This window comes from Pelmatolapia mariae, linkage group LG18 (genome assembly GCF_036321145.2).
Source record: "Pelmatolapia mariae isolate MD_Pm_ZW linkage group LG18, Pm_UMD_F_2, whole genome shotgun sequence".
Lineage (NCBI taxonomy): Eukaryota > Metazoa > Chordata > Actinopteri > Cichliformes > Cichlidae > Pelmatolapia > Pelmatolapia mariae.
Genome location: NC_086243.1, coordinates 29,713,180 through 29,726,204, shown reverse-complemented (window position 1 = coordinate 29,726,204; position 13,025 = coordinate 29,713,180). Strand labels below are relative to the sequence as shown.

The following is a 13,025-nucleotide window of genomic DNA, read 5'->3' as shown; positions in this document are numbered from 1 at the left end:
TGATCAGTCTTTGACTTGATGCTCACATCAAGTCTCTGACCTGCTCTTGCTTTTCCATTTAAGAAATAGTGCTAAACTCAGGACTGCTGTCTCAAAAACTGAACTGGAGATGCTCGTTCATGCCTTCATCCCCTTCCACTTAGATTGTAGTAATGCTCTGTCTAAAGCAGGGGTGTCCAACTCCTGGCCTGAAGGGCCGGTGTCCTGCAGGTTTTAGATATCACCCTGGGTCAACACACCTGAATCAAAGGATTAGTTCATTAACAGGCCTCTGGAGAACTTCAAGACATGTTGGGAGGTAATTTAGCCATTTAAATCAGCTGTGATGGATCAGGGACACATCTAAAACCTGCAGGACACCGGCCCTCGAGGCCTGAAGTTGGACACCCCTGGTCAGACTCCAGTCTGTCCAAAATTCTCTTCCAAGGGTTCTTATAAATTCTGTCATGTCTTACCATAGTTAAAGCATCTACACTGGCTTCTAATCAAATGTAGGTATCAGTTTAAAATCTTGATTCTTACTTTTATGGCCTTTATTGCCAGACACAGCCAGCCTCCCAACCGGTAAAGATGGAGCAATGTGTGTTAGCTCGAGAGACAGATGATTCTGTCATATGTTCCTTATCATCAAACTACTGTAGAAGACAAGCAAATATTGGATTAATCTGAGCAGTACCAAATCTAGCTGGGAAGACATTGTTGTTCTATTTTTTCCATCACTAACCACTGTGTCCCTGAGGGGTCCTTTGACTCATTTACCGGCAATTTAGCTCTTTTTTACAGTTTATACAATGATTAATACAACTTAAAACCAGTTCCTTATTTGCCCCTTACTCAAAATTTCATAGAAATCATCTATAACTCAAACTCATAATTATCCCCACTAACCGCCCAACTCTTCAATTCCCTTATCTTTAAACCAGTTCTTTGCAGTGTCTTTGTTAACGAATTTATGTCCTCACACACCCACAATTCAAAGCTTCAGCCATGTGTTCTGCTCTAGAAGCTAAAAATAAAAACATTTAAATGCTTATGATGTCGTTTAAAGCTCTTTGCCCTGTAATGTAGCGGCGCCTCTGGACATGTAGTCGTACCAGCTGTCAGGCAGCCAAACCGCTGAATAGAAATGAGAACAACATCAAGAAAACACTTCAGTATTTTTCAGTTCAGCAACACTTCAACCTTCTAACAAACCAGAGACTGTATGAGCAAAGATCTGTAGATGACTCACAACATCCATAGTCTGCTTTACCGTCTCAACAACAACCATTTCGTACCTGTAGGCTCGAGTGGGCAGCAATTTTCTCAAAGGGCGAGCATCACATACTAAAACTCCTCAAATATTCCCAGTAGAAGATGAGCAGCGTCGGCTGCTCCACAGTTACCCTCCAGCATGACGGATCAGAGAGGGCAAACTGGTGGGATCAAAGCAGAGTGGCAGAAGGCATTAAAATCAGAAGTGGAAAAAAAGGAAGGGAAAACAGTGCCCTTACAGACTAGAAACCCAAGGACGTCGCCTTATTTTCATTCTGTCAACATTTTTTCCTGCTCTGAGGGGGTAAGAAAGCAATGAGCGTTGTTGGTCGACGTTATTGACGTGTTAGAGACGAGCAGCCGTTGACTACAATCATTTATTAATGAGAATGAACTCTGCCTGAACTCTCTTTCTCTCCATGTGTCTTTCTGTTTTTCAATCATTCTGTTATTCGTTTCTCCGTCTTTGCCTCTACCTATTCCTATTTCGTCTTCCCTCCTTCAGGTTTCTGCTTTCAGTTTGTCTCAGTCGATGTATGTCCTTTCTATATTTCTGTAAGTAACTTTGTGCCCCCTCAGCACCTCCTCGCTTTTCAGTCTTTCCCCTCCACAGGTGACTTTGCATGGAGTATCAATTGAATTCTCAATGCTGTGAGCTGCAACAGCAAAACAATTGCTACTGTGGGGGTTTGGATATGAACACACTGTTGGGGATTATAGTCAGCCTACAGACGGTGTTTGCTGTATTTTATCTGTGAATAAACATGTGTCTGGTCACAGTTAAATAGGATTTTACAGCCTGAGATTGATCATTGAAATGTGAAAATAGGTGAATTGCAAGGTTAATTAAAAACTTTGATCTCCTGACCATTCCCTTAATTGCTGAGATCTGAGAACATTGAGAGATTGCTTAAAAACCCGGAGGTCAGCATCTTCCGAAGGTTCTTTATTACACAAACTAACCCAACTCAGGGTTCACTTACTTTTTACAGAAATTTGAACCAATAAGGAAAAAGCATGCCTCTGGCACCATTTCCTGAGGTAAGCAAAGAGATGAGAGACATCTTCATGGAATATGGTACTAGATGAAGTTAGGATAATGGGCAGGATTCCCCCAGGTTATTTTTTTTGCTGTACTGAACTGCCATTCCACAGCACTACATGAGTCAGTCGACACTGAAATAAACCACAACAACAACATCCATCTCTTTACCGAATGTTCAGTGCTCTTCAGTCTCGTGTAAATATAGCGGCAGATTGCACGTTGATAACAAATACAGCCTGGTCCCAGTCCACAGACCGATTGGCTCGAGGACCGATTGGCAGGCAGAAGGCTCATAAGACAACTGGGACGTGACGTCAGTGTAGGGATCCTGACAGCATTGGAAAATAGAAGTGATGAAGAAAATCGAACACTTGGAATAGCAAATATTCACACGTCCTGCAGACGAATAAAGACGCAACTGAGCAAACAGATCTTCTGTATTGAACCATGACTTCATTCAAGGGCATATTCAGCAAATGGAGATTGATCTTTTGCAGTGGCTGTTCTGAAATTATCTGTCAGATATCTGCCTGATTATTTCCATATGTGCTGTGTTATAATGCATAGCAGGCATCAAAATTCATTCAGTCTTTAGGCCTCAAATAACATTAATTAACAATCTAATGTGTTGAGTTTACCTAAACTCTGGTCTCTGTAGTTTTCTACAGTATATTGGTGATAGTTATACTAGTCCAAATGTGAAATTGTCAACTGTTTATTTCAGATATCAAATCCTTAATGTGAAGTTGACCAAACTCAAAAAACGTCAATCAATCACTAATCCACTCCCTTTGTTATTTTAAAAATGAGAGTGAGATAAAACCTGTATATGAATTCTCAGTCTGTGTTGTAAAAATGGTAGAATGAAGTATACTTCTAGCCTCAGTTGTTCACTTTTTCGTGGTGTGGTGCACGATGGGCACAATATAATGTAACACTCAGCTGAACAGGTGGAGAAAAAATAAAACTGAAAGCTCCGGAAACAAAACAACAAAGTTTGCTTAAAATGCATTTTCCTTTGAAGTTTAGCGTGAGGATGCTAATTCACAGTTTATTTGGTGCTTTGTAGAATTAGTCTGGATTATTTGTTATCTTGTTAGTACAGCATATTTTTGGTGTTGGTTTTTCAGTTCATGTTGGCTGGTGTTTGTCTTCTAAGAGGTGATATGAAATTTTGACACTGTTAAATGGATAGAAGTACTAGGAAAGCATTGCTTTTTATACTTGCATTGTACAGTGTAACTCCATTCACTGTTGATAAAGCAACGTCCAAATTGAATTGAACTCGGCCGGGGTTGAAAGGAAGCAGAGAGAGTAGGAATCCATGTCTACAGTCTTCTATTTGTGAGTGTGTGTGTGGACAGGTGGGGATTGGGTGGCTTGGGGTCGCATGATTCACACACACGCACACACACACACACTCTTTCTCTCCACCCCCTCCGCTTGGCCCCCGTCGTTGCTTGGCACCTTGCCGTGCTGCTCGGCTGCTGCATTGACTCCCTGGGTGGCCCGTACTGTTCCCCTGTTCTAATGCACCTTTTGTCTTTGTTCTCCTATTCTGGGAATGAAAGAAGGGAGCTATACAGTGGGGAGAGTGATGGATAGGAGGCAGAGAAAATGAGAGAGCGACAGAGAGAGAGAGAGAGATACAGAGAGAGCGAGGGAGGCAGATAGAGAGAGGGAGAGAAATCCAGGGGTCTCTTTTGTTGTGAGCGCAGTGAAAGCCCAGCAGGGGGAGCCGCCTCGACAATTTGTCAGACGCACCACGCTTATTTTCCAGGGCTGCCCGGCTCCTCGCCACTGTGGCAACAGCAGTCACCTTAAATGGAATAAATAAGCTCAGGAACATAGGGCTCAGACTGACACTAATTTCTCAGTCTGCCTGTGGTTTTCAACACCATACTCCGAAACTGCACTAAAAACTGGTGGTTGTAGATAGTTTGAAAATATCCATTTACTTGTATCCAATATCATATTTCCCATTGCATACATTTAATGATAGAAATCTCATCTTATTCTGTATGCAGTCTTTGTAAGTCATCCGAACACCTTTTATGGGATCGTTTTTCAATCAAATGCAAATATGAGTGAATTATCCCTGCTTTTAAATTTACCCTCAAATACTTTTTACCTTATAAAGTTTTGTGGTATTTAAACAGCTGTATTTACTATATTTAGGTAAACTCAGTCATAAAACAAGATAAAATAAGATGTGATATTGCATTAGAAATGCTTGATATAATATCCCTCTAGTATCCCCCTATTTCGCTTTGAGCTAAAAAAATATTTGCGATAGCAGTTGTAGTATTTATCTGTTCAGGCTGTCGGTATAGGTGATAAACTTGTAGCTTTTTCTTATTTGCCTTAATGTCTCGTTACAGTAGTGTGGTAGAGAGAACATGTTGTATTATTATGGTTTTCACAGATTATCTGATTTGCTTTTATCAGTTTGAAGGACAGAGCGAGGCTCTGTGGTTCTCTGAGAAAACTCGTATAGCCTTGGGAGGATTTTTTTTTTCTTTATCTGTATCAGCAGGAACTGTAAGATTATATATCCTGTCAAACATGGCATATAGCAGTGGCCTAGCTGAACCTGCACCTATCAGGTCAGTTTCCTTAAACTAAAAAACCTTGAAAAAAAAAAAAAAAGCAGTAAAAGTACAAACTTTTAAGTGATATATAAATTTATAACCTGTGAAAATGTCCAGCTGCTTTATTGAGCCATCTTAGTTAAAAAAAAAAATACTACTTCTGGGTCTTAAATACTTTTGATCCTTCTTGGTTTATTTTAGATGAAGTTTGTTCAAGTGCAAAAAGTCCTTAACTGTTTCTTTGCAACAAAGTAGCTTTGGTTCACAAAAAGTGAATTACAAGTCACGACCAGAGCAGAGTTTTAGTAAAAAGTATTTTTCTGTTTAACTCTTCACATATGTCATCTTAATTGACATGACACAATAAATGTCAGTCAGCTATATTGTACTTTGATAGGAGCACATACCTTTAAAAAAATGTAGAAAACTTCCCATCCATCTATTCTCTTCCACTTATCCTTATCTGGGTTGTCAGTAAAGGGGGTGTGGGTTTGGTTTTGGTTCTTTTTTTTGGTTTTTTGTCAGAAAAAATATCTTTGCTATTAGAAGCTGGTGTTAAACATTTAGTTCCACTAACTAACTTTATTTTGCAGAGTCCTGTATTTGCCCCTCATACGCCTAACCTCTATCCACTGCGCAAACTTCATCCATTTACCATGTAGGGACACTGCAGACACCTTACACAGCATCAGCAGCTTAGTACACCCCCAATTCCAGAAAAGGTTGGAAGTTTTACTATTTCATGAAAAACATTTGCTCCTTTTAAATTTAACAGCAGCAAAAGTTGGTACAGAGGAAACAAAAGGCTTGAAATATAAGTGTTACTCAAAGGAAACAGCTGAAGGAAAATGTTCCAACTAATTAGGTTAATTCGAAATAGGTCTGTAGTATGATTTGGGTATAAAATTTTATCCTGTCTTCCTTCTCTCACCCCAACCGGTCGCGGCAGATGGCCCCGCCCCTCCCTGAGCCTGGTTCTGCCGGAGGTTTCTTCCTGTTAAAAGGGAGTTTTTCCTTCCCACTATCGCCAAAGTGCTTGCTCATAGGGGTTCATATGATGGTTGGGGTTTTCTCTGTATGCATTATTGTAGGGTTACCTTACAATATGGGGCGACTGTTGTTGTGATTTGGTGCTGTATAAATAAAATTGAATTGGATTGAAAAAGAACATCTTGGAGAGGCAGAGTTCCTCTGAAGAAAAGGAGGGCAGAGTATCTGTAATCTGACAAAAATGTCTACATATTTTCAGAATAATGTTCCTCAACATAAAATTGTTAAGATTTTAAATATTTTATCATCTTCTGATACATAATCTAAATATTCACAGAATCTTGGTGAAATCTCTGTGCACAAAGCAGAGAGCCAAAAATCAATATTGGAGGCATGCCACTCTTTGGACCGTTGGGTAGGACTGCATTAAAGACGAGGATGATTCTTTAATGGAACTCATTGCACAGACTCAGAAATCACTGTTCTGTGGACACATGAATCAAATTGTGTAGTTCTTTTTGGAAAGCATGGAAAGCACCATCCTCAGGACTAAAGAGGAGAGGCACCATCTGGTTTGTTATCAGCCCTCAATTCAAAGGCCTGCATCTCTGATAGATTGTGGGTTCATGAGTGCTTATGGAATTAGCACCTTGCACATCTGGAAAGGCAAAATCAATGAAAGATCATTTGAAAAGATATATGGAGGTTTAGATCATATATACTCCCATCTAGATGATGGCTTTTTTCAGGAAAAGCCTTACATATTTTAGCAAGACAATGGTAAACCACATAATGCAGCTATTACAACAGCACGACTTTGAAGGAGAAGAGTCCAGGTGTAGAACTGGGCTCTCCCACAGGTCCAGCAGCTGGTCTCATCATGTCCCAGATGGGTGGAGGCAACACAACTGTAAACATGTCCCTGCCCTGACTTTGTGGACATGAGTTTCTGAAATCAAATTCAAAAAGAGTTTTTCTTAAAGTTGTGAATTTTCTCAGCTTAAACATTTGCACGTTTCCTGTGTTCTGCTGTGGATAAAATGTAGGTTTGTGAGATTTGCAAATGATTGCATTCTCTTTTTATCTATGTGTATATAGTGTCCCGACTTTTTTGAAATTGGATTCGTATATTAAAACAAAAGTATCTCTGAACAAAGTAGTCATCGACCTGTGAAACCTCAGCCACTGAAAAGACAACAAAACTTCCCTTTTCTAACAATTTCCTCTCGGGGCCGCAGCCAGAGATCAGCAGCGGTTCGACGAGCCTCCAGCAAAACTTCCAACACTGGCAACGTATGAATCATAAAAGTGAGCCTACACACTGTGCCAGGACACAAAACAAACCTGGAGAGTGACTCACACCCTTACATTTCATTTGGAACAATTCAATACTGATTAGATAATACTGACGGTGAGCACTTTCAGCAAAACGGCCTTGGAAATGTTTTTAGCTGCCACGTTGGCCTGGTAGTGGTTGAGGGCAACGCGGTGAGCGGGAGGGAAGTACTGATGTGGGTGGCTTCTCAGAGCCTTTGACTGTAGCTGGCTGCCGAATAATGATGGCTCTTGTATAACCATCAGTGAGTGTAGACTAGAGGTTTAAAAAAAAAAAATTATTTATTTTATTGAAACATGAGGGCCTGGGTGATGTAATGTCTGTGTCTGAGCTGAAGGTCCATATCTAAGAGCTGCCACTAGGAGGAGAGAGTGGGCCTGAACTGTCTGGATGTGAGGATGATGATGATGACAGACTGGATACAAACTGAGGCCATAGGTGTGAACACTTAGTGTTTTGTATCATATTTTATATCATACCTTTCTAAGAACTGTCACAGCGTTTGGCACAAATCAACAAAATCACAAAGGATGTGTCTCCCTCAAAGCAAGCAAAGTGAAATAATAACTCAAATAATAGTGAATGCATTCAAAAGCCGACACTTTCTTTTCCTCCAACTGTGAACATTAAGGTTCAAATGAAATACCTTTATCTTATTTACCCCTTGGGCACTTGACAGAAAACTCGCACACCATATAAACTTTAATCTGCACTTTCTGTCCTGCAGAGTCCTTCCACAGTCCTCTTTCTGTGCTATAATAATCCAACTCGTTATCACTTCATGTTCGATATGCATATACATTTCAGTGTGTATTATGGTCTGTATGCAATTCTTTTTTTCTTGTCTTTAAAAAAAAGTCATTATATTAATGTCATTACTCTTGATGGTGAAACTGGAGCTGTTTATGTAGTTTGACTTGACTCTGACACATCTGATCATGATTGTAAATTTGTGCGTTCTGGCTAAATGGACAGTAAAAACAACAAGTTAACACCAGCTCTATTTCCAAAGTGTTTTTAGGCATGTGGTCCACACATTTGTAGGTTTGAGTTTCTTTTCCTTCATATTTTTTCGGCGGATGATTTTAGTTCTTTGTGTTTTCTGGCATTGTGGTTTTCGCCCTTAATAGTTGTAGTCATAGTTGTGTAATAATGTAAAGTAGTCCTGAGTCTCTCTGTGTTATGTCAGGTCACCTGCTGCAGTTCCTTTCAAGTTCTCTGTGTTCTTGTGCTTAGCTAGTTTTTTTTTTTCTTTTTTTTCTCCCTATTATTATTATTATTATTATTATTAATAATAATAATAATAATAATATTATTATTATTATTATTATTATTATTATTATTATTATTATTTTGTAGTCTCTGGTCTGCATTTAGGTTCCCTCTTTGAACTGAATCCTGACAAATGCGACTGCTCATAACTCTTAGATTTTAAACAGCTGACTAAAAAGTGTGTGTACTTCTTTGACTACTGCAGAGAAGTATCATATCCTGCACAATAAGGGTTTTATTTTTTAAACAGAAATGCACTTCTTTCTTTCTAAAACAACAAATGTTTCTATTACACTTTATTTTTAGAGTTTCTTGTTGTTGTTGGCTATTTCTAGTTTTTATGGTCACATCATTTAAATATATAGTGCTGTTTGTTGTTTTCATCTGAATGATGTGATGGCTTTAAATGTTATCTAGAGCATTAAAGTCTTTCAGTGTGTAAAGTACTGTGTAAGCTTTTACATTTTCTGGATATTCTCATTATACTGTTCTAATGTATCACACAGAATAGTTTAACTTCTAATATGTCAGTAAAATTGTATTTTAGGGCCTTTTTCTTAATCACTAAATTTGTTTGTTTTTATACTGTTCTGTTGATTTATTTCAAGATTTGCCGACCTTAAAAATATGATTTTAGCTTTTCAGAATCACTTTGTTACGTTTCTCTTCAGTGAGGTACATATTTTCTTAAGGTTCAGTCTTCAGGCGCGTTCAGGTGTTGTTATTCCTTCAGTCAAAGACTAAAATGATGTTTTAGCACTTACAGTTTGACAGGGTTTGCTTCAGTTGTCAGTCATATAGTCAGGGTCCCTGTCACTCTTTTGTTCAGCTGGGAGGGTGTTTGATTTCAGTTTAGCACACCAGATATATCTGCAGTGCCTCCACCCCCACCCCCTTCCCTCCGCCTTTGCAATTAGTTATCATGATGCTGCTGCTGGATGCTTGTTAGATTCAAGTTTATATTAAAGTGTGTTGCTCTACAGATTGAGAGATGAGGTGTAAGGCCAAAAGCTTTTAGCATTGCAATCATCAGAAACGATGTGTCAAAAGCTGCGTTAATACATGTTGTTTTTGGGTTTTTTTGAAAAAAATGATCAATTGAAGCAATAGAAGATGTAAAATCACCTCCTGTGAGCTTCTTTTGCCCGGTGAGTGACAAGGTTATTTACAAGGTTCAAAGTCGATGTGGTGTCTTTGTGCTGGGGCTGCCCTGGGTAGCAGAGGCCGACAGATGGATATGTGATCAACTCAACATGAGCGATTTTACCTCTTCATCACACATGGAGAGTGTGCCTGTGCCAGCTGATGAATCACTTCATAGATGTGACAAATATATCGGCCTCGTACCTTGGAGGAGAAATAATGGTCAGAAAAATGAGCTGCTGTGTTGTGTGGTGTTCCTGGGACAGACTGACTCGTTTTGTAATATTTTGTGTCTTTGGCTGCTAAGTTAACATGAAAGTACAAATATGTGTAACGTGGTGAAAACACGGCAGCGTGTAGTGGAAAAGTAAAGGTAAATTTACGTCTTTTATTGAACACTTCTATCACATGCGTGGATTACTAATTCGACTTCATCTAATTAGTTGTCGTTGCACCTTACATGTTAAAATAATGTAGAATTACTGTTGAATGTAAAACAACATGTGAATATGAGTCTGGGCTTCATGTTTTTCTTTGATATTCTGGCCTCTGGGCTCAAGAAACCCAATTAAAATCCCACAATAAGAGTTTTAAATACTTCATGATAATGTTAAATGAAGGCTGGTCATCCAACTTTTACAAAGGTTTGAAAAGTAAACACTTTGAGGTTTTTAGAGTGTAGAGACTGTGGCTAAATTAGTGCGATTACAAAGCTTTGCTGTACTGATGGACAGTTAGAGAATTGAACAGCATAAATTGTGTTAGAATGTACTCTTTTGGAGACAAATCTTATATTTTTACATTGATTTCGCTTGTAAATGCATGCGAACATTGGTTCAATAGGTCTATGCATGCAGTGCATTTTGTACAGAAGTGCAAAGCACAAAGGAGTACAGAGTCAAGACACATTATATGCGGTGGGCTTCTGTACAAAAGGTGAATCTGCTTTTAGTTTGCACATTTCTCTTAATTATTTTGCTGATCCTTTTAGTTTAATTATTATAATAGAAGAGGCCGACCCCACAGTCTGCAAAATGCACTCAAAAGCACCAATGAAAACAATTTAAATCCATCAATGTGAAACCACTTTGAACACTTTTTTTTGCCGGCAGCATTAGGATAGGACCTGCTCCATTAATGATGTCACCATATTTTATAACAGTGTTGTTACAGCAGCAGTTACTTCCTTTAGCAGCGCACAATACATCCTGGTGGGGGACTTCGTAATATATCTTCCTGCTGGGCCTTTAGTCTGAATTACAGCAGGAAAAACAAAAGGTTAATCACATTGGGAGACTCCGCTTTGCCTCTGACCACCCAGCTTCTCTGCGTCTCTCCCTCAGTGTTTCAATTCAAGCTGCTTTATTGGAATAAATGTTGGATGAACAGGGTAAAAAAAGCTCTTTCCAAAGCACCCTGAAAAGGACTACATATGTCTTTTGCTTCTTTTTCTGCTCATATTCTTGCCTTTGTTTTTACCTCTTAGTTCCTGTCCCCCTGAATTTACATCTATCATGGCAAAGTGCATCGCAGTCACCATATATTGAATCAAAATGTAAATGTATTATAAACCAGGCAGCTGGAAATTTGTTTGCTCTTCTGAGAATCACGTATCAGAGTATCCTGATTCTCCTTTCTTCATTTCCTTGCGTGCTTAAATGCCGGTGGGCGCATTACATTGAGATTCAAGAGGTTATCTCGCTGTGGTGATGGGGATTGCAGCAGCCTAAAGGATCGCCACAGGTTGAAGCATTTTTTTTTCTCAAGTGCATGTATGGCTGAGCTTTAATGAGCAAAACTTCTTATCTCCGGGTGTCTGAAAAACAACACCTAGCCGCCAAGGGAAATAGATTCAGAAGATGCCTTTTGTAAAGCTTCTAAATGTGTGTATGTGTGTCTTTCACAGGGTGGTGGGCCCGGCTGTGACCTTCAAAGTGAGTCCCAACGCTCAGAACGTCAGCACCGCAGATGTGGCCAACGTGGCTGGTAGGTTCTCCTTGGCTGAGTAATGTTGTCTTTATACTGACAGAGAAAAAGACAACCCATTATCATTGGCTTGCTGCTGCACCTGAGGCCCCAGATGAACATTTTTCAAAACTTATGACTCCTCCAAGAATTCTTTTTTTTTTTTTCCTACTGAGTATTCTGCCACATCCACGCAGGCACTTTGTGGCAAGTTATTCAATTCCTTTGTGTTCACTTTGGCTAAGTATTTGGTACTGGCCCATTTTGAAAGAAAGCCAGCTGGGTTTTCTGTTTTGTTACAAATCTTCAAGCAGCCATGTTTGCCTCCATCATGGAAATCCATCGAAGAGTTGGATATGTGCCTAAATAAACAAGCAAGAAAAGAAAAAACAGGGACACCAGATATTTGTTGTGTTTGGAGAATGAGTTATTTCATTAATGCCACACAAAGAAAAAACATCAGATAAGTTTTCTCACAAGGAAGAATCAGCTTTTGGACAACTTTAAAGCCAACCAGCCAGCATGATTAACATGGTTATACTAAATGTTGCTGTAATAAAGCATCAAAGGGCTACAACATGTTGCTGTTTTTGGATAAAAAGCTTAAAATACCAACTGTACACTACTTGTTTAATGCCAGGTTGTTCTAAGAACCCAGGGCTAGTGACTTATGCACGATTTATAACTCGGTAGCGGGCTATGGAGTAGCCATGGCGATACATGCAGTCTGCCATACAAAACTATCAACACGTCAGATGATAGCTGATGGTTTCCCTGTTTGCATAATTAAATGTTAAATGGGACATAATAAGAAGGACAATTAGTATCCTATAAATAACTATAAGGTACAACTGCAGTAGAGTTAATGAGTTAGTACATAGCAGGAGATCAGCCAGTACTTTTTTTTTTTTCTTGCCTTCAGATTCTGAAGATGCATAAGCAGATTTCTGTGTAAAGCTTAAACTTTCTTTGACTTGCTCGTTAACGTGCCACTTGTTTGCAGTTTCTAGCTGTTCCTAACAGGTATATTTCTCCACAAACTTTTTTTTTCAAGAAATACATCTCATTAAAGAAATAAAAATACAATAGGGAGCCTAATTTTGCCCCTACTTGCCTCTGCTAAAATTACCATCTGCTGCCTTAGTACCTTTCTCACTCACATTTAGCTTTCCCTGAACATGCTCACACACCTCAGACTGATTGCAAGTAAGTTGGAGGAATAATGCATGAGTCACCTCCTCCAAAATGTTCAAAATGACTCACTTACAACCATACATCACATTCTACTTTTTCGAACTCACACCGAGAGAGATTTACTTTTAGTTAAAGAGTCAACATCATAAGAATTAAGAACATTTCAAATAAGAACACTGGTATAAAGGTTCTACAGGATCTCTGTATAAAAAACAGCAATAACAGCTCACGATTT

At 39.1% G+C, this 13,025-nt stretch overlaps 1 protein-coding gene across 1 annotated transcript in view; it reads left to right on the top strand.

Annotated features, from left to right (window-relative positions):
* Positions 1-13,025, top strand: part of LOC134616666 (receptor-type tyrosine-protein phosphatase N2-like) — a 218,249-nt gene that overhangs the window by 66,225 nt on the left and 138,999 nt on the right. The window contains exon 11 of the mRNA XM_063461604.1: positions 11,538-11,617. Within this exon, the coding sequence (XP_063317674.1) occupies positions 11,538-11,617 (80 nt within the window). The remainder of the gene's footprint in view (positions 1-11,537; positions 11,618-13,025) is intronic.